General features: G+C 48.2%; 1 protein-coding gene across 2 annotated transcripts; it reads left to right on the top strand.

Moving 5' to 3' along the window:
- The first annotated feature begins 13,279 nt into the window (after nt 1–13,279).
- POU3F2 (POU class 3 homeobox 2) lies at nt 13,280–20,293 on the top strand. Of its 2 annotated transcripts, XM_081045142.1 has the most exons (2): nt 13,280–14,624; nt 19,144–20,293. In XM_081045142.1, the coding sequence occupies exons 1-2, from the start codon at nt 13,545–13,547 to the stop codon at nt 19,225–19,227; spliced, it is 1,164 nt and encodes a 387-aa protein (XP_080901268.1). In that variant the 5' UTR covers nt 13,280–13,544; the 3' UTR covers nt 19,228–20,293. The 2 variants fall into 2 exon arrangements, with proteins under 2 accessions (XP_080901268.1, XP_080901267.1); XM_081045141.1 differs by lacking the exon at nt 19,144–20,293 and having other exon boundaries at nt 13,280–17,648.
- The last annotated feature ends 1,486 nt before the right edge of the window (nt 20,294–21,779 follow it).

The following is a 21,779-nucleotide window of genomic DNA, read 5'->3' as shown; positions in this document are numbered from 1 at the left end:
AAGTTAGACAACCTGAACTTTTTGCCAACAATTCATGGCTCTTCCATCACGACAATGCACCAACTCACACGGCACTGTCTGTGAGGGAGTTTTTAGCCAGTAAAGAAATAACTGTATTGGAACACCTTCCCTAGTCACCTGATCTGGTCCCCAGTGACTTCTTTCTTTACCCGTAGATAAAGGAAATATTGGAAGGAAGAAATTTTGATGACATTCAGGACATCAAGGGTAATATGACAACAGCTTTGATGGCCATTCCAGAAAAAGAGTTCCAAAATTGCTTTGCAGGGTGGACTAAGCAGTGGCATTGGTGCATAGCTTCCCAAGGGGAGTACTTCAAAGGTGACCATAGTGATATTCAGCAATGAGGTATGTAGCACTTTTTCTAGAATGAGTTTGCAAACTTAATTGTCATGCCTCGTATGTTTAATTCAACCCTTTCCCCTTAAGAGTATGAGAATGATGAAAGAGTTATGGTTGTTTCAAATCCAAGTGGCAGAAACTCAAACTAACTTCAGGAGGGAAAGAGTGATTTGTTGACTTACATAACAAAAAAAATCCAAGGGTGGACTTTAGGTACAGCTAAATCTAGGGGTTCAATTATATCATCTTCTATTATCTGCATTTTGCTTTTCCTTGTATTGGTTTCTCTCAATCATGTACTCTCTTTAACAGAGCCTCTAAAAGGTGAAAGCTTATATCTCAGAACTTTAACTTTTTTTCCCTTTCTTCATCATTCTGGCCAAAACTAAGAGGTTACTGTTCACTGGCCCTGATTGGCCTGCTCAGGTCATGTGCACTTCCTGAACCAATCACTATGGGGTGCAAATACTTTTGTAGGCCAATCATGATCATTCTCCCCAGAAAGTGGAATCAAGCCAATGGAACATGTTACTAGAAATATATTCTTCAATACAATACCAATCCCCTTAAAACATTTTCAATACTGCTCAACTGTTAATAAAGAATTCTACAATGGCACTTAATGTGTCAGTAGAAATTTTATATCTGGGTAGATCACAGAGGTAGAGCTGGTCTTTAAAGAGAGGACACAGAAGGTGACTCATGGCCATGTGGCTATATTTTAGGAGTGCTGAAAATTCCTCTTGTCTAAAATATCTTCCCCATCTGCCAACCACAGTCTTAAATTCCAATTTGAGATTCATTGTTTTGGACTTATAATATGGACACTACAAGCTGCACTGGAAAAACATGTAAATGCCACTTAGCATTTATCAGCTTTTAACACCTTGGTATTGATTACATTATCAGATTGATGATGGCAGGGAAGGCAATAGTGAGGAGTCCCTCAGAGGAAAGAGTCTAAATGGGTTGAAATGTCACAAAGGGCAGTACGGAACCTGTGTGGCCAGGATGATAGAAAAGAGTGAGAAGGGTGGCATGTGATAGGACACTCGAGACACAACCTGTCTGAATCACAATTTCTCTTGGTAACAACACTACCCATAACAGCACTTAATTATATCTTAGAAGGGGCATTCTATGAGGGGATTTGGAGGGAATCTAGTCCCTTCCCCTGACAAGTTCCACGTTGGAAATATGGCTGTAGAACTGCCTCTGTCCTGGGTTTGCAGGGAGAGAGGAGATTTTTTGATAGAAGATGATCATGAGGAAGAACATCTAAAAATACTCTTGAAGTTATTTCCAGCTTCTAATCATCTAATAGTTAAATAAGGATATCCCTAAGACCTTTATTGATCTTTTTCTAATGACATAAAAGTGTCAGTTATCTAAATGATTTTTTTTTTCGGATAAGGCAGTAACAGATACCCCGAAGCTAGCTTCCCATGTGATTTGGGGCAAGATATTGTCCTTCTTTATAGTATCCCAATTTTGTTTTCTTTATTACTAAGTTTCCTATCTTACTGTGCCTCATCTTCCTAAAAGGAATTATAACAGTGTGTAACAATAACAATCTTTCCAAACCTTTAGTAAAGTAGGGATAGGAAGGAAGGAACTCGTTAAACTATTAGCAGTGATTATCCATGGGAAGGGAATAGGATAAAGATGAAGATAGTAAAGAAGAAACAAAGCATTTTATTCTATGTATTTTGTTATTACTTGACTTTTGTTTTACAGTGATCATGTGTTCATGAATCCTTTTGTAATTTAGTAAAATTTGTACCTAATTGATTCTACTAACTAAAAGACATTTGTTCTCACATTTGGGATTAAACTTGAGGGAGATTGTGGCCTAGATAAATGCTGACCACACAGAGAAAAAGCGTATCCTACAAATGTCGCTGCTGGTTGAATTAAACTTAAAAATAATGCTCAGATGCTATAAAACTAAGCTGAATAAAATGCAAAATACTCCAATTCTTGTTACGCCTGCTTTTTTTTTTTCTTTTTTCAAAAAGAATGAACTACTGCTGTTCTTGAGAGTGTCATAAAGATACAGGTCGGTTATGCTGCTCCCCTAGATGGGTTTCGGTTGGTAATAAATGGTTTTCTGAGAGGTTTGAGTTAAAGCTCTTATGTAAATAGAGAGAGGCTTACATAATGCTTTCTAAACTAGAACTTTGAAGACAATCTGCAGTTGGCATATGAAATCTGTCTTTGCTGTAAATGGCATCTGAAAACGAAGAGGAAACCATCCAAGATGTGGTTTAAGAAAACAGGAAGAAGAAACACCCAGGGTGCAAGCTTCTGATCAATCATTTAACCAAATCTCAACCATGACCAACCAGAGAATAGGTAAGAGGTGCGTCTTGGGCTTCTAGTAATGCTACTACTGACCAAACCAGCGCTCAGCGCTCAGGAGTGTCCTTCACTGAAAATTTCTACGTAAAATCCAGGGGCTGGAGCCCTGCCCTCGGCCGTTCGCATCACGGTTTGGTGGGTGCATCGTCTCACGGAGGAGTCTAAACTAGTATTGATTTTCCAATTTCTAAAAGAAGTAACCGTTTAGAGCAAAGGCATGCCGGGGGGACGGGGGGCGGGGGTCTTCGTAACGGAGAAGCACACGTCAAACCGAAAGTGCTGCGTGGGAGAGAAGGGAGAACTGGGGTTAGCGAGCAGCGGCTTCACTGCCCAGGTAGGGGGCAGCGAAGTGCTCGCATCAACAGAGGCGACCTTGCAATTCTGCGAACCTGCCAGAAGAGACGTGTCTTGGCCCAAAGAGAGAGAGGTCTGTGTTTTTCGGGAAGGCGGGAAAGACCGTCTTCTACCCGTTTTCACTCGCACGTCATCTGTATACCTCGCCCTCCGAGCCCGCAGCGAGCAGCACAGCAGGAGAAGGAGGGAGGGAGCGCGCGCGCGCGGGGTTTCCCACGTCACCAAACTTTCCCGAAGCCCGGACGGTCCTCCCACTCCGAGCAGGCGCCCCCCAGGCCTCCGAGCTCAGCCCCGCCGCTCTGCTCCACAGTCTACGGGCCCCAGACAGGGCCCTGAACTGAGCGGAAACTTGCCACCCCCAGATGAGGGGTGAACTAACTTTCAGGTCCAGTCCAACCCTGAGATTGTAATTCTCCCTGGGCTCGGCGCTCACTCCGTAACTGGCAGGTCTGAGCGCACGCGGGACAGCGCGCAGGGGCACGCGGCAGGAGCAACCCGGCGTCCCCCCGCCCCCCCTCCACGCCACCACCCTCCCTCCAGTGCCCCAGCGCCCCCGGAGAAGGAGAACCCTCAACAGAGGCCCCTTCTCTGCCCGCATCTGCTAACTCTCCTAACATCCCCTCCCCCCACCACGTAACACGATTTACGACCGCGTAGACTCAAGCTCACGCTCGCCTGCCCTTTTCCCCAGAAGCCTGAAAGTGGCTGAATGGAAATACTGACACGTGAAAACTCTATTTTGAGGGACTTCGAAGCCGCCGCCTTGAGGGTTTGATCTTGCTGGGCTCGCCCGGCGCTGTGCCCAGGGCAGCTGTCCGAAAGAGCCAGCCCTTCTCTCCTACGCCGAGGGAAGGGGAGGCGAGGAGGGAGGGGCACGGGGAAACCTGAGAGGTCTGGGACCACACGGAAGATCCCCGAGGAAATTCTGAATCCTAATCCCAGGAATCGAGATCTTGGTGCGTTGTTCCCAAACCAAATGCACATGGCAGCGTTCCTCGTAGCCCTGGGACCCCCAAGTCGTGTGTTAGGAACAGAAGAATACGGATGGGCTACCACCGACCATCTGTCCTGGAAGTTGGGGTGGGTGGCCCTGTGCGCCCCAATCCTGCCCTTTCCGTGCCCCCTTTCATCAGCAACAGATTTTCGAATATGGGAGACCACCCCGCGCCTGCCCACTCCCCACGCCGTGGCCTGTGTCCCACGCCGGCCAGGTGTTCACCCCAGACAGGGTCACACACAGACCGAGCGGTCTGGCGGGCGTGGGCGCCTGGGGCCAGTATGGTGTGAGATTTTGAAACGTCAGGGTACTGCTGGGGAGATGACAGACACATGTATTATAAACCTCTTCACGAAGGAAAAGCCCTTAGTTGTCTTGGCCTTTAGTTGTCCCTTTCCTAAGAAAACCTTTTTTGTTTTCCAAACACAGTATTGAGGATCCCTTGCCATCCTTGTACTTTTAGCTTAGACTTTTCGACTCTAAAAGCTTCCAGGGCACTCTTGGCGTGGACTCGCCTCCCTTCTGCGTCTCTGCGGGATCCTAACTGCTTTGCTATCCTGGCCTGAGATACTTAGTGATGAGCCAGCCCTCTTGGGGCAGTTGCCATGCGTCCTTCTGTTGCTCCAGGTCTACCTGGGGACCGCCCACCAAGCGCCCTCCAACTACCACTGTCAGTATAAGGTGAAGAATGAGCTTAATTCTCTATAACATGACCTCCAACCTGAGGGCTCTTCCTGCTGAAGACCATCTGAAGAAGGAAAGGAAAGTAGTCGTAATGGTGGCTGTACACCCCCAAACTGACCTCAGGAAAGGAAAACCCTCAACTACTGCTTCTCCCCATCTTGCATTGTATTCCTGAAACCTGGAAATGGAAATGGAAATTGTTTGATGTATGAGGAGACATTATCTGATTAGGGCGTAAGAAATTTAATCTTTCCAGCATGCAGGTCATATAATTAATGTTAATTTAACGCTCAAATTCTCAGTCATTAATTTTTATTCTCTTAAATGCAGTTTGGCAGGAGCCCCTGATCCATGGCAATGGATTTTACTGGATGTAAGAGCACACTTGGTCTTAGCAGTGGCTCACCGTATACCTTCCCATCCCAATAACAAGATCACATCATGTATGCATTATTAAGCTACATAATTGAATGGTCCATAGTTTGCATATCAGACTATTAAAATAATGTGTTTTGCTTTTCTCCGAACACGTATTGTTCAAGCCTCTGCGAATATGTGGCGATTCTGATAATTATCACCAAATTACTGCAAATGTTCTCTTCATTAACATGATTTCTTTCAAGCATTTTTTAAAATGTGAATATTATTGTGAATTAAGGAACTTCTTACAAAGTTGTGTGAACTTTTTTTTAAGGGACTTGTCACTGGGCAGGAAAAATATATTTTAAATGGAGGAGGAAGAGAAATGCTTTTAAATATGCCTTTCAAATGGCTTCCTCCAGTCAAATAAAAGTTTTCCCTCTAGTTTTTCAGGCAGCTTCTAGGGAAAAGGGGGGGGGGGAGAGAGAGACAGAGAGAGAGAGAGAGAGAGAGAGAGAGAGAGAGAGAGAGAGAATGAATTTTTTTAAGTCCCTATTATCCGGTCCCCTTGTCCTCACAGATAAAATTTTTTTTACCTGACATAGAATAAACTAATATTCCCCCTTTTAAAAGTACGAACTCAAAATTTTCTAAAGCCAACAGCTCACAGTTAACTAAATATCGCTATTTTCCCACAGCTAGTCTGAGCTATGCTGTTGGGGAAATTCTAAGCCGTAAAGAGCTTTTATTGTAACCTTCCCTTCACACACTGTTTTCAAAGTTGAATAGCAAGACATTAAAAAAAAGAACACTACTGCAAAATAAGAGTCTCTTTTCAATGTGAGAAATTTGCATCTACACTTCTTTCTAGCAAAATTTTCCTTTGAGTGATTTTTAAACTCATAACAGGTCATTCTACCGCTGGTATTCTCTCTCTTTCCGGGTACCGAGTCTGCGCCACGCGCAAGTGGCTGTCCCGACCGCGCTTCCAACGCTCTGCCATCAGCCCCAGCGGTGAGGGGCTTTCACTCACCAGGAAAGTCTCACGAGTTTGAGAAGGTTGTGAGATTTTTTTTTTCCCCCTAAATAAAATACTCCGGGAAAAAAGGGGACGGAAGCGAGTGGAGAGAGGGAGAGAGGGGGAGAGAGGGAGGAGGGAGGGAGGGAGGGAGAGAGGGGGAGGGAGGGAGGGGGGAGAAAGGGAGAGAGGGAGGAGAGAGAGAGAGAGAGAGAGAGAGAGAGAGAGAGAGAGAGAGAGAGAGAGAGAGAGAGAGAGAGAGGTGGCTGGTGCATTCCGCCAGCTCCAGCAATAACCTGCTTGGTGGTTCCCTGCGTGGTTGGACACCCCCTCCCCTTGCTCGGTGCCGAGATCCGCCGGGACCCTTCCTGGAGCCCGCAGTCAGCTCTCTGGGGAAGGGGTGTCAGGCCCCGGGAGGCACTTTTATTTTGGCTGAGAAGAGGGAAAGCTGCTCCTAGGCCCAAGGGAGGCGAACTGAGCCCTTCTGTTTGGATTTCCCTCCTCGCTATAGCAACCAGCAGCATCTGGACAAAAATGCTCCCTCCCTGGACAATGGCCCGGCCTCCCCCTTCTCGCCCTCTTCTTCCTCCCCCGGATCGCAGCCAGGACCTACCTAGGAACTCAGAGGCTCAAAGGCCGGGAATGGCCCCACCCCCACACCCCGCCGAGTTCCCTAGCAGTCTCTGCCGAGGTCAGGCCAGGGCGCCGGGACCCCGCACCCACTTCTCCCTTCCCGGCTCATGCCCACGCGGGCGGAGGCCGGGACACAGAACCTCCCGGCAGAGCTCTGGGGCTCCCACAGCGGGGTTCTCCGCGGGATTGTATGGGTGGTTGGATGGCCCTGAGTAGCATAAATTCCAGCTTTTTTTGAGGGTAAAAAAAAAATTAGTAGTATAATGCACAAAGCAGACTACTCTCTCTCCCCACGGCTCCTTCCTCCCCCTCTCCGCCCCCCCCCACACAGAGTCCTACATCCTAGACCACGATCCTAGGCATGATCTCTGACTTTCTTTCGCTCTATCAAGGTTAATTAAGTTCTCTTCCACGAACTGAGCTCCTCGCCTATTCATTATTCTCTCCCTCTGACCTAGGGCATTAATATGATCAGGACTGTGACTCCGCGTGTCCTGTTTTCCTAGTTTGCATTTAATGCTGGGACCTCGTTTCCCTAGATTACCATCCTAAATTCGCAGGAAAGACTTGAGGAGTGAGCTGGTCTCCCTGCTCCATCCTGCACAAGGCTTCCTCTTTCTGCGTCTTCTTCCGGACAGTGCCAGCCTCTACATTCCCGGGACCCACATTCTGGAAACCTGTCTTTAAAAAACAATAACCATCTCTAACTTTATTAAGTCCAAGGTGCCTAGAATGACAGTTCTGAAACTCAGAGACCTAGCAGAAGGTCCCGGCCCACAGCTGTTACCTCTGTGGTTAACTGCTCTCAGGAAAAACTTTGCCCGGGTGCATCACTCTTCCCCCGCTGGCGGCCGGCCCCAGGACACTAACAACACAACTGTTAGTGCACTCGTACACTTTAGAAGGGATTTCCATTCGTTCTCTGTGCCGCCAGCCTAAGAATGCCGAAGTTCAAACTCTACTAAACGCTGCCTCATTTCCTCCAGCAATGGAAACCCAGCCCTAGCCCTTGGACACCGCACCAACGAAATAGCTGAGGACGCCCTTCCCCCGCGCCTGCGCGCAGGTGTGTGCGGTGATCTCGCCCCTCGCCTTCCGCGGCTTAGATTGCTCCCGAGGATAAGACAGGGGAGAAACTGCGGCGAAAGCTTCATCTCAGCACTTCTCCAAACGCTTCAGAACTAAGGTGGTTTCTGTTGAAATCACTTTAATTTATTAAAAGGTTGTCATTCCCTCCTGGTGGCCAGCCATCCACCTGCTTTGAGGCGGGGTAGGGGAATTGGGAGGTGGGGGAACACCTTTAAGCTCCATTGTTAGGAAGTCATTTAACTGTTATTTCTTTGAAAACGAAATTTCAGGAAGGAAACTAGGAGCCACCAATCGCCTAGTGTTCTGTTCCTGATATTTCAGTATAAACGGGCGGCATTAACTCCAAATGGAACTGATCTTGTACACTGATGGAATGTGTCCTTTAGGCTCTCTCTGCCCTGAGGCCTCGTATTTACCACTCAAAATTTAGCAAGCTGCCTTTGATAAATTTCTCAAAGTAATCCCTGAAACAGCTAGACTGCCTGGGTGAGGTGGTTTTAGAAGTCTTCAAGCCTTGCCTGCCTATAAAATGTTCAGTTTGGGGCTACAAAGGGGGGGGGGTGTCATTTTTAATGACGAGAGTCAAAACTGACAGAAAAATGGAAAGAGATTAATATCTGTGAATTCAAATAATTTCGTTCCAAATACTCAGCTTAGAATAGTAGGTCTCACTGGTTTACACAGTAGTGAAGATAAAATAGAATGGTCTGTATGTGAGGCATGGGCAAACAGAAATTGCCAAGCATATGAAGAAGAATGGGAGTTTCAACTTTCAGAAAACTTTTCCTTCTTCAAGACCACTTATGACATGGAGACAGATGCACATTTAGAAACTTGTAAAATGTATGAATAGATAATAACATATAACTCTATATGGGATTTTTTTTTAATCCAGGAGACAGTGAACTGTTACATACTAGTTAAAGATGTTAATTTCCATTCCTTTTTAAGGTAAATGTTTACTGTGTTTCTCACAAGAACTGGCAACTTGGAAATACGTTTTCCATGCTTCTTATAAATGCATCCCAACCTTGCAGTTCTTGAAGCTTTAAGGAGGTTTTTATTAAGGCAGCCAGCTGCCTCTTTGTGTGGATTGACTGTTTAAAGCTGCAGCTCTGAATTGGGAGTCTCAGTTTTGACACTCTGTAGGCCCTTAGTACAGAAGTTCCATTCAAATATGGGGGAGCTCTCCACCAATCAGACAGCTTCTGGGGGCTAGTAGTGGAGAAGAAAGTACAGGAATGAAGGACTGGGACAGGCAGAAGAAGGAGGAGTAAGAGGAGGAGAAGGGATTCAAGAAATCCTCCTCCAAGGTGGATACATTAAAAAGAAAACACCAGGAGGCAATTTTATCCAAGTTTAAACCAGTTGCCACCTCCTAAGAAAATTTCCTTTGTTTCCTGATTTCTATTGTCGTAAGACTACATAGATAATAAATAAATTAAGGTCTATCAAATGAATATCATCTCACTTCTATTTTAATAACTGTGCCCTTTCAGCTCAAAGTATGGGAGTAATTATGGTGGTTTTTCTGTCAAGTCCTGGTATGTAGAAATAAATAAATGATATTTTACATACGGTGTGACTGTGTTTAATAGATGAATGAGTTCATAAATTAGAGTTCAAGTTAGAATGTGTGGATTGATCCCATTACTATTACTCAGGTGAAGACTTTGGGGGCCTTGGGTCAAGGTGCTGGGGGCTAATGAGACAGGCTGGCCCCACTCTTTGGAGGAGTGTGACAGTGTGGGAATAAATATGGTTCTTTTGAGTTTAGCTGGAATTAGCTTAATTGTTTCCTCTCGGTGCAGCGCACCAGGGCAGAAGGGAGTTCTCACCACTTTTTGAGACCAGTTCAGATCAGGATGCTGAGTAGAGCCCTTCCGTGGGACCTAAAGGAAGGGGACGGGCTAGCACTCTTGCCAGGGTCTCCTCTCGGGGTACCTTGAGGTTGTTCTTGAGGAAGGAGTCCAGGGGACCCCGCAGTCCGCGCCTAAGGCAAAGAGGCTCTCACAAACCGCCTGCTCAGCCATTGTCCTAGAGAGTGATCTACGGAATGTGCTGGAGTGAGGAGAGACATCGAGATACCTAGTAGGTTCAAAGCATTTTAGGGTTGTTTGAAATCCACTCCACGTCAAAGGAAGCAGCCTCTGTATTTGAACAGCTGCTTTGAACAGTGGAAGGGAAGGAGCTGAATCAAAACCTGGAGGTGTCTTTCTGAGACACCTTCAACGTGCTTTTATGCGGGTGGGGAAAGGCAGGCAGACAGGCTGAATCAACAGCAAAGAAAGACGCAGGCGACAGTGGGAGGGGTGGAAGGAGGATGGAGAAGCCCCCATCTGGAGCTAAAACCTCCATGAGCCCGGGTTCTCGGAGCCCCAGGGAGAAGCCGCGCTGGGAGGCAGACCAGAAGCCGAGACTACTCAGGACCCAGCGTTCGCGCCAACCGGGCCTCGGGCGACTGGCGAGGAAGCAGGGGTGACTGTGGAGGGAGGTGGTCCCCAGAGCCACACTGCGCGCCCAGCCCTTCCCGCCCCGCGATTGGCCCGGCTCCGAGGGTGGGAGTGGGATTCGGAGGCTGAGGCCCAGGGGTAGGACATTGCTTTGTGTACTCCCGAGGATTTATTGGGGTATGAATCCCCGTAGAACCACCAGAGCTTACCCTGCTGGGAATGTTTCGGTTCTGTCGCTCGCCAGTAAATGAGGCGGGGGTGGGGGGTGGAGTGGAGACCAAGGATGGCTCCCTGGGATGGATCTCGGAGCAAGAATCGCCAGCGAAGTCCCTTTACAGACAGGAAGTTTTGATGTCCATGTGCAGCCTGCCTTGCTTGCCCACCCCCACTTACACACACCAGCGCCCTATCGGAAGGGAGGGGACAAAAAGGGGGGGACTTTTAAACTAACTCCAAGCCCGGCAGCCTCGGGGCCCTTAGAGATGCGTCTGGAAATCTTTTTTTTCCCTCGAGTGTATCACCCCACGGGCTGCAAAGGGCCTTGTCCCTTGAGAAATGTGAAATCAAATCCAGAGAAAAGCAGACACCTGCCCCCGGAAGGGGGAAGGGAGGGGAGCTTCTGATATCCGGACGCGGCCCTTCCCGGCGGGTGGATTCTTCCATCTGTGGGAGCTCCGAGTCTCCCAGTGGGGGAATGCGGGGAGGAGGAGAGGCAGGGGACTGGAGGGGTGAGAGGGGTGCAGCGGGCCAGGACTCGATGCGGCCAGCAAGCGGCCTGTGCATTCCCAAAGCCCCAGCGGAGCCGCGCGCCCAGGGCTGGGGACTCGGAGCCGCAGCCGGGAGGAGGCGGTGCTGATCGCCGCCCAGTCCCTTCGCTCGCAGTAGACGAGCTGCGAGGGCCAGCTGCGGAGCCTGCGCCCTCCGAAGCTCGGACTTTTTCCTGTATCCGAGCTGGGCAAAGTTACGGGATTCTTAGTAGCCACCAGGCGCACGGCCAGAGTGGCTCCGCGCTTGCGCTGAGATCGAGCGCCACACGGTGTGTGTCCTCGCCTCGCCGCGCGGGTGCGCGCGTGGGGGGACGCAGGTCCGTCCCGCTGGCGGCCTGTGGGCTCGCCCCTCCCCTAGCCATTTCTCTCTCTCCCACATACACGCTCATAAACACTGGGCACGTGGAAATTCTCAGCCAAAGCGCCTTGCCCCGGCGGGTGCTCGATGTGGTGATTTATAAACAGCTCAGCCACTCCCCAAAGAGCTCGGCTCCTCGTTAGTCATGATGAATTCTCTGGCCCGCTCTACTTGGCTGTCTGGATTAAGACGCCCAGAGGCCCCAAAATGCTCCCCTTGAGCGTTGACTTGGCTTCCTTTACAAGCCCACGACCTCCAGCAGTGCCAGCGTTAGAGCTACAAAGCGCTGGGCCAAGGGTGAGAGGTGGGGACGCGATCCATTTCCGTGAGGTCTTTTTGCCCTTCCTGGCAGCAACTTTTGATTCGCTTCGCAGTGTAAACCCCGTCGTACGCTTGGCCCTGCGTGGTATTCCGGACGCTCCAGCCTGGGTCGGCGCCGGGACCTCTACTAGTCGACCTGCAGTCTCCGACCCGCTGCAGTCACCTGCTCCGGCGGCTAAGGAACTGACCGCGCGACGCGCTCGCACCGAGTGGCGCGGCACCGCCTGTGCGCTGTACCGCAGTTCTGCTCTGGAGTTCAAGGCCTAAGACCAAGCAGGGAGATACGCCCGCCAGAGCCAGACCGCTGACTTAGCCCAACTCCACCCGATGGCCCCCGCAGAAGTTACTGAATAGGAAGGTTCCCCTAGCATCGGCCCATCTTCCGTCACACACACTTTCTCCCCTTCCAAGTAGCTAACGGAAAAGTTGCAACCAAGAGTACCAGGAACGCAGAGAAGCGCGCACGCAGCCCCTATGGCTCGGCTTCCCCAGGTGGCCGTTAGTGCCTCCACCACACCCCGAGGCCGAGAAACCAAAGCTCCTGCACAAGGCAAAGGTCTGCGCGCAGGCCCCCAGTTTTCTAAAACAAAAACTGTGCGCGCGCCCTAGTGTGGGAATCTGACAGAGACTTTTAGAGTTTTGTTTTGCTTGCAGTCCTGCGTGCTGCGCTGTCAAAGCATCAACTCCTCGCCTTAACAGGAATCTGTCACAAGCCAATACGCGGGCTGAGCCTGCCTCTCGTGGGGGCCTCTCGCGGAGGGGCCGTGAGACAATTGGGCCTGGCACCTAAAAGGAAGAGAGCGTGCGCTAGCGGCAGGGTGGCAGGGAAGAAGAGGACCTTTATTAGCGGCAAAAGTATCCTCACACCCCAGGGCAAGGAGCACATGCACATTGAAATTCTAAGCGTGGAGGGAAAGGAGACTTCCACAGCGGGACAAGTCTGGCTTCTGAGTAGGTTTAAGACACGCTGATGTGTGTGTATATCCCAAGGTGATTAAAAATCAGACGCCCCCTGGCTCTGTGCAACTCGGCCTGTCTCTTTCTCCCTCCTTCTTTACCACGCTCCCCCCTTGCCAGCCCCACAGGGAAGAGGTGGACTGACACCCACCCACCCAAGTAGCTGTGACGGATAGTGAGCCGGGGCGGGTGCCCGCCCTGCACCCCCATCCCCGCCCGGCCTGTCTGTTGGGGAGACAGATGGGGGGCGGGGCCCATCCAAGAGGGGAGGGGGAGGCCGGGGGGCTGGGGAGAAAGGGAGATGAGATCCAAGAGAAGCTGAATAGGGTTGCGAGGGGGCACCAAAGGAGGGCTATGAGGACTCCGCGCCCGGGGGGAGGAGGAGGGGCAGCTCTGCGCCAATCAGTGGCGCCGGCCTGGGAGGTTGCTAGTGGTATCCACGTAAATCAAAGGGCGCAGAGCCAATGGGAGGGGGCGGAGGGGGCGGGGCTCAGGCGCGTGCCGTTGCGAGCCGGCTCTGCCAAGAGAGCGGGAGAGAGCTGGAGAGAGCAGGGAGAGGGGGGAGAGCGCAGCTAGCCTGAGAGTGAGCGAAGCAAGAAGGAGGGAGAGGAGGAGAAAGAGAGAGAGGGCGGGCGGGAGGCGGCGGCGGCGGCGGCGGCAGCAGTAATAGCAGGAGCAGCAACAGAAGGCGTCGGAGCGGGCGTCGGAGCTGCCCGCTGGGGGAGAGAGAGGAGAGAGCGAGCGAGCGAGGAGAGCAGCCCGAGGCGAAAAAGTAACTGTCAAATGCGCGGCTCCTTTAACCGGAGCGCTCAGTCCGGCTCCGAGAGTCATGGCGACCGCAGCGTCTAACCACTACAGCCTGCTCACCTCCAGCGCCTCCATCGTGCACGCCGAGCCGCCAGGCGGCATGCAGCAGGGCGCGGGGGGCTACCGCGAGGCGCAGAGCCTGGTTCAAGGCGACTACGGCGCGCTGCAGAGCAACGGGCACCCGCTCAGCCACGCTCACCAGTGGATCACCGCGCTGTCCCACGGCGGCGGCGGCGGGGGAGGTGGCGGCGGCGGCGGGGGCGGGGGCGGCGGCGGGGGCGGCGGCGACGGCTCCCCGTGGTCCACCAGCCCCTTGGGCCAGCCGGACATCAAGCCCTCGGTGGTGGTACAGCAGGGCGGCCGCGGCGACGAGCTTCACGGGCCAGGCGCCCTGCAGCAGCAGCACCAGCAGCAGCAGCAGCAGCAACAGCAGCAGCAGCAGCAACAGCAGCAGCAGCAACAGCAGCGGCCGCCGCATCTGGTGCACCACGCCGCCAACCACCACCCGGGGCCCGGGGCATGGAGGAGCGCGGCGGCTGCGGCGCACCTCCCGCCCTCCATGGGAGCGTCCAACGGCGGCTTGCTCTACTCGCAGCCCAGCTTCACCGTGAACGGCATGCTGGGCGCCGGCGGGCAGCCGGCCGGGCTGCACCACCACGGCCTGCGGGACGCGCACGACGAGCCGCACCACGCAGACCACCACCCGCACCCGCACTCGCACCCGCATCAGCAGCCGCCGCCGCCGCCCCCGCAGGGCCCGCCAGGCCACCCCGGCGCACACCACGACCCGCACTCGGACGAGGACACGCCGACCTCGGATGACCTGGAGCAGTTCGCCAAGCAGTTCAAGCAGCGGCGGATCAAACTAGGATTTACCCAAGCGGACGTGGGGCTGGCGCTGGGCACCCTGTACGGCAACGTGTTCTCGCAGACCACCATCTGCAGGTTTGAGGCCCTGCAGCTGAGCTTCAAGAACATGTGCAAGCTGAAGCCTTTGTTGAACAAGTGGTTGGAGGAGGCGGACTCGTCCTCGGGCAGCCCCACCAGCATAGACAAGATTGCAGCGCAGGGGCGCAAGAGGAAAAAGCGGACCTCGATCGAGGTGAGCGTCAAGGGGGCTCTGGAGAGCCATTTCCTCAAATGCCCCAAGCCCTCGGCCCAGGAGATCACCTCCCTCGCGGACAGCTTACAGCTGGAGAAGGAGGTGGTGAGAGTTTGGTTTTGTAACAGGAGACAAAAAGAGAAAAGGATGACCCCTCCCGGAGGGACTCTGCCGGGCGCCGAGGATGTGTACGGGGGGAGTAGGGACACGCCACCACACCACGGGGTGCAGACGCCCGTCCAGTGAACTCGAGCGGGGGGAGGGGCAGAGCGCGGGGCTCCCCCTCCCCTTCGGTCCACGGCCCTTTCCCGGCCCCCTTGTTCCCACTCTAACTTCTGATTGTTCTTTTATTTTTAATTATTATTTCCCCGTCTCTTAAAAAGAACAAAAACAAGGAACGCAACTAAGGCACTGGACTATCCTTTAAACGGTAGCAGGTGTAATGATGTGTTTTGACCTTTACAGGCTAGTGCCCAGGCAATGGAGTAGACTGTCTCATAGAGAGGGAAGTGTGTGGAGAGAAAGAGAATGAGAGAATGAGAGAGAGAGAGAGAGAGAGAGAGAGAGAGAGAGAGAGAGAGAGAGAGAGAGAGAGAGAGAGAGAGAGAGAGATGAGTTAACCTGGCAAAACTAAATAAATTACAAAAAAAAAAATCCACCAAACCGTGATAAACGCAAAACACAGCTTCCTGATGCTCAGAGTTGGCACATGCTGCTGTGTTTATTTAATGTGGATCCCCATCAGGAAAGAGGAAAAAAACACACGTTCTTTGATGTCGGCAAAATCTAACCACATAAATTTGCACTGCAAGAAAATTGAAGTTTACATGAACAAATCCATGAACATATTTTTCTTTCTCCCACAGTTAATTTTGAAATTGCCGGGTTTTGTGTTTTGTTTTGTTTTATTCAGTGGAGAGAGTTGCAGCCAGCTCTTGGCCACTCTCCATTTCTAATGTTCTTGTGTAGCCACTTGTTCTTACTGTTTGTGAACTTTGGTTACCTTCAGATCCCCCCTCCTCCCTTATATTGGTGTAACTTTTATTTGCTCCTTTTACCAAAGCAAAACGGTTGGCTTCATACAAAATAAATAAATCTCTGCTTTTAGGAGAAGTGTATGATCTACCCGTTTTATCCACGACCAGAATCCAGTTTGGAATACAAAAATGAGAGTCAAGCATTGGCTTTTGTTACCAACCACAAAGTAAACTTCATTTTCAGGCAGTGTTTCTGGGGGAGGTTGCAGAGGGGAGAAAAAGAAAAATCGATAGTGAGTGACTGATTGCTTCATTTTATCAAGCGGGCCCATTGTGAAAGAGCTCAGAGGAAATGTGGAGGTTACATATATTTCCAGAGTTGTCCAACAGAAAGAAAGTGGCACTTTGAAGAGAACTAGGGAAATATATATCTTCAGACACCCCCTGTATAGTTCTCTGCCTTCAGTTTTAATAACTTCATTATGAGGAATTATTTGTGCTCACAGCAGCCGTTAAACTTTGTTCCTCTAATAGCTTTTTTAAAAACAAAGAAAATAATCTTGGAACTTAATGGTGTATGCCTAGACTGTTTCTCAGCACACAAATACCCACATGCATACAGAGAATATTTCCACTCTAGACTGGTTTAGTCTTCACTAGCCCATTTGTTTATCAAGTCATATTTAAGGTCCCACACCTTCTTCTCCTGTAATTTATTACAGAAAATACCAGTTTGACTTGAACAGCTCCCCCCCCCCTTTTTTTCACTAAGGAAGCCAAATGAAGTGGGGAAAAATGCTATTTTTCAATTTTTCCTTTTCTCCCTTTGTTAATAGTTTTAAGTGCATTTTGACCTTATCTTGATGGAAAAATAGTTAACTCCCATAACAAAAGACTACTGGGAACTGTAGGTGAAAAACAAAACTGTAACTATATTGAAAATAAATGCCATTAAACTGTGATCAGTTAAAATGTTGAAAAATAATCAGCACAAAAGGGCGCTAAAAGGGAAAACACTTTTTATTCATCTTAAAAGACTGGGGCTTTTTTTTCTGGTTAGGTATTAGGTAAATTTTTATTTTAAAAAATTAAAACTCAGTACCATAAAATTATGGTTCAGCATCAGATTAGCTTGCACTCAGTAGTTAAGGTTTTAGGAAATATGCTTTATATTGTCTTTTCAAAAACCTGTGACTGTTTCATTTTCAATGTTTTGCAAGATAAATGATGACTTATAATGGGCATATTTATTTGCCTGTATTTCATTTCCCCCAACGAATGTCACAAGGAGATGGGCATAGAGCTGTTTCGGGGTGCATCACACCGCTTGTTCCTGAGGTGTGGGGACTGGCCTGTAGTGAAGCAAATAGCCAATGGTAAAGGGAGGAAATGAATTTTCAGATTCTTATTACCAAGTGGGTAAGGTTAGAAGCTGGAGTTCAGGGGATGTGTCTGTAGCTCCTCTAACTCCCAGAGGTTTACTAAAATGAAAGGTACCACTGAACCTTACCACTATGTATATATGTTTAATATCTGTCTTTTGAAATGCAGAAATAGTTTAAATGTTTCTTTGTCTATTTTTCTTTTTTTTAATGCTACCCAGGGAAATATTTTCATATCATTTTTAAGTGGCCTGCCTCAATGTATATTTATTTCTTTTAAAGCAAAAAGGTTCTGGAAACTGTTTTTCTGTAGCTTTAAATGAGTAGGTGAGCAAAATCTATATGGGATGTAATTTTTTTTGTTCAGTCTCTTTAAAAATACTTTGTTTTGGTACATTTGGTTGTGCTTGTGGGGAAAATAAAAACGCAGAGATCCTTATATATTTATGTTAAAGTAATATTTTATTATCTACATAAAACAGAAATGCACAATACCTTCATAGTTTGTTCTAATTATTGAAATATCTTTATTTTATTTTTAAAATAGTGCCAAGTTTTAAGGGGGAAAAAAACCCTAGACCTTATACTGACTGAGTTGAGTTGTATGTAAAATACTTCCCTTCCTTTATACTTCATAAAGTTTTGGAATAAATTTTATGCATATACTGCCAGGTTTCATGTTTATAACTTTCAGAAGCCTTTTTTTTTTTATTAGGTGAGACTACTGTTCTGATTCACTTTTCTTTGCAAAAACTATCACTCCAAAACCTTTCAGTCACTGTGCCTGTAGCATTAAATTGAAATGGTCATTGGGTTTGAGCTTCAATTTGTTTGCCATTTCATGGTCTGACAAAGAGATGTTTGTCCTCTTTAAATATATGCAGATATCCCTGCATCTTCTTTCTAGGTTAGTTTTACCTTACCCGATTTCACTTTTTTGGAAAGCATCGATGGAACTAGGTGGACTTTAATCTTTACCCACATGTCCTCACATAATTTGGGATCTTTGGAAAGCAAGGCTTAGTTAAGGGGATTATTCTTTTTAGCAATTAACAAATATCTTTCAACAAAGATTTTCTGACCATATGCAATATGTGTGTTTACCAAGTGATAGAGAAAGGTCACATATATTATTCCTGTTAAGTTTACAGAAAAAGATGGATTTTGCAATGGTTTATACAATAGTTTCTATTTCTCATCGGGCAAGAAAACAGGCTCTAAAACAAAAAAACAAAGAAAAGAATATATGGGAGCACTCAAGACTGTGGTGCTAATAAGTGTTTCACATAGTCTGAGATGGAATATTACCCTTACTAAAATCAGTTTTAAGGTTAGTGAGAAATCCAAGCAATATAGGGTTAGTTTACAAGTTTGCTGATGTGTTTGAAGTCCTCCTTGGAACATTGGTTTTAGTATAAATGTCCATTTTGAAGGGTAGTTTCTGGGCTTATTACATCTGATCATCTTTTCTAACTCCTAGTCAATATTACACAGGTCCCAAACAGATTCAGCCAAATGATCTTATCAATAGTCTGAACGCGAAGTGACAGAAAGAAGAAGTGTTTTGTGACCGCAGACATGCTGATGGGTAAAATGTTTAAGCTGGGTATAGATCTGAGTTCTGGGTCAATATCCTCTTCCATTGTAGGCAGAAAACAAGCAGCATCTGCCCTCTGCAGGGCATTTTAGGGGACCTTGAGAAGGCGTTTTTTGTTCTTAGCCACAAGGGCTACCGACTGGAAACCATCACGTGTTAAACGGACTCGCCATGGTTTTGACCCATGCTTGCATTCAGATTCTGAAGCTACTCAGGCAGTCTCAATGCTGTTTTAGGGAATGCATTACATGCTAAAGTGAACAACTCCATCATTGCCACTGGGAGAAATTTGTGGGGTAGTCACCCCTAAAATGTTGGCTAGACATAATGACAAACCCTTTCTTTTCCCTAAAGACAATAATGCAGAATACAGCCATCCCGAAAGAGCTCCTGTGTTTCCTCGAAATATATCATTTTAAAAATTTATGATGTAAGATGAAGGAGAAACAATCATGTGGGAGAGTTATGTGAAGGTCAGATGGAGGGAATGGCCACAAATAATATTATGGTTGACTCTTCTAAACATTCTCGGTTCCCACGAAGTTACCTCCTTTATATTTCAGATGCAGCAACAAAAGCACTCTTCTCCTTGCCCTCCTGCTCCTACCAGTGGAAGCCACACACTGGTTGGCAAATTTTTCTGGTGAAATGGATTTAATAAAGGCACTCATCTTTCTACTTATTTCTCCAAAAGCAACTAATAAAGAAATGCATCAGCCTCAATGGGGGAAATGGCATGTGAGTGCATTGGTACGTGCACACGGAGGTCTATATCCTGCATTCTTTTGCCTTTCATTTGCCTTACGACATGGAAGCAGCTCAGGGAGTGCTGGGCTGCTGGGTGAGAGAAATTATCTTTTTATCACTGGTCTCTGTGATTTGTCTTTGTTGATTTTTCAATCAGCTTATAGAACTCTGTTCTAGATTCTATTGAATTCCTAGACAAGTTACAGAATGAGGCAGAGAACGAAGTTTATACAGAAAAAGATAGAAGGGTAGTAAAGTGAGGGTGTCAGAGGTAAAAATGTTTCTTTGAATCTGCTTGTATATTTCAGTGAGGCAAAAGGGACAGTTTTTATTTAAAATGGAAGAAAATGGTGCATCTTAAAGTAGTAGGAATGAATCTTGACAATATGACTAAATGAGATGTACAGCTAAATTTTATACCAACACTTGCGCTGTGCAGGAAAGTTTATTTTTTCAATGATACACAATCTCTTAACGGGGCATATAGTGGTAGAAGAAAACCAGGTCTCCTGATTCCTATTCCCACCACTTGATTCGGGATGGGAAATAATTCAAAAGTGGCAAGGGCTTGCCAGTCAGCTAGCAAAACATGGAACAAACTTGCCCACATTTGTAGAACTTGGACCAGAGTTATTTCAATGCCATCTTATGTAGACGTGGGTACGGGAGTGCCAGAAAATGTTTTTTTTAGTTTTCTTTAAGGCTTTGCTTAGTTATGGAGATAAAGAAACAATCAGAATATTTTCACATTGTTCTTGTGTTTGGTAGGAAGCTAGGAAATGTGTTTTCTTTTTTAAAGAAAAAAGTTAATTAACTTGCTCATGTAGTACTTTTACCTTAATAACAACTCTGCTTGGCTTAGCTGTTAGAGGTTTTAGAAACAATATCATACCCCTTCAAAACAACCCTGGCCTCTCTTATTGTTCCTGGAATTCTGGTTGTTGGTAACATTAAGATGTACTTTTTAAACAAATGTCTGAAATGTTATTTCATACACCAGTAAAAGTGCATCTATATCTTAAAGTTTATTCCTTCCACGTCTTTGAGTTTTTATAGCTCTTTGTCTGGGATTTGGTGGGGGGGGCATTTCCATATGCGGTTCCTGCGTGAAGAGTCTGGGCTCTGGAGCGGTCTGTAGCTGGCGGCACACAGCTCTCTGCTAGAAAGAGGAGCTGTCATCTAGAAAAAAGAAGGAAATAAATGCCCCACAAAGACTCACTTGTCACTGATGCTAGAAAGACAGGGGAGCTTTAGGACCCCATCTGAGCAATATGGAGGGGATTTTGATTGTTGTAAATTGTATACGATTAACTCTCGGGCGTGCAGAACGATGGCGATAGAAACCTCCTTCTGGAGTACATATAAATCTGTGTCCTTTTTGATTTGGAGCGTATATATTTCCTCCTAGCAATGTTTCCTCTGAGTTTGTTGTTTAAAAAGAAAAAAGTGCCATGCACACAAGAATATGGCCAATTTAGCAGGAGAGTGGGAAAAAGAAAAAGTTTCTTGCGGGTTTGTAACACAAATTAGCCATTGTAAATCACTGGGTTTTAAGGTTTAGACAAATCCTTGTAGAAAGTGTTGGGAGTCCTTTTCCTCCTCCCATTAGGAAATCTCATTCCGTCAGAGGACTTTTTATGTTCCACAGCACAAGACTCTGGAGAGAATGATTTGACGTTAATAACTTTTTGTTTGTTCCCCTAACAAAATATTCCTTCAAAGTTGTTCAGAACACCTGGGCCAGGCGGGCCAGCGTGCTGGCTGCCGGCATCTGCTCAGTCTTCGGGCGCAGAGGAGGCGCCCCCAGCCTAGCTGTGCGCCCCTATCTCGGGGAAGCCCAGGCCACTGAAAAAAAGGCCCAGACCGCCCTGTTGGCCCCCGCAGGGAGGGGAGAGAAGTGAGAGGAGCGGAGCATTCCCTGTACTCTTACCCTGCCTTCGCTCCTGGACGCTGAACAGCCCCTGAGTGTTTGCCAGGAGCTGGGATTCTCTGCGGCTCCCGCGGTTTGGACGCCTGAACCCTTAGGGGAAAGTTCCACAGCCCTGAAGACGTGGGCCATTCCATCACTTTCCCACATTGAAGAGATTCTGCGGGGTGGGGGATGGGGGTGTAGACGATTGGTGGGTTCGCCCGTGGACAGCAGAGGATAGAGGTAGTGATTAGGGTGAGGGCAGGCGCCTTGGATGCGGCCGAGCCCCTGGGGAAGTTGGTTTTAGCTGCAGTGAGTTGGCGGGGCCTCTCTGGGGGCTCGCTCCGCCAGGGCAGAGATGATGATGGGTCGCAGAGATGACTGCGGTTCAAGAGTCCAGGGGCGAGTGAGTCTCCTAGCTTTCTGCCGCCTGCGCGGCTTTTCCACTTGACTTTGTAAAGTTGGGCCCAGGACATTGCTTTCTGCATAAGAGAAGCAATCGTGGGAGAAGGTACCTCAGAAAGAGGGGGTAGATAAGAGGAG

The sequence above is a fragment of the Rhinolophus hipposideros genome (genome assembly GCF_964194185.1).
Source record: "Rhinolophus hipposideros genome assembly, chromosome: 3".
NCBI classification, from domain to species: Eukaryota; Metazoa; Chordata; class Mammalia; order Chiroptera; family Rhinolophidae; genus Rhinolophus; species Rhinolophus hipposideros.
Note: the sequence above shows the minus strand (reverse complement) of the source record. Positions and strands in the feature narration are given on the sequence as shown.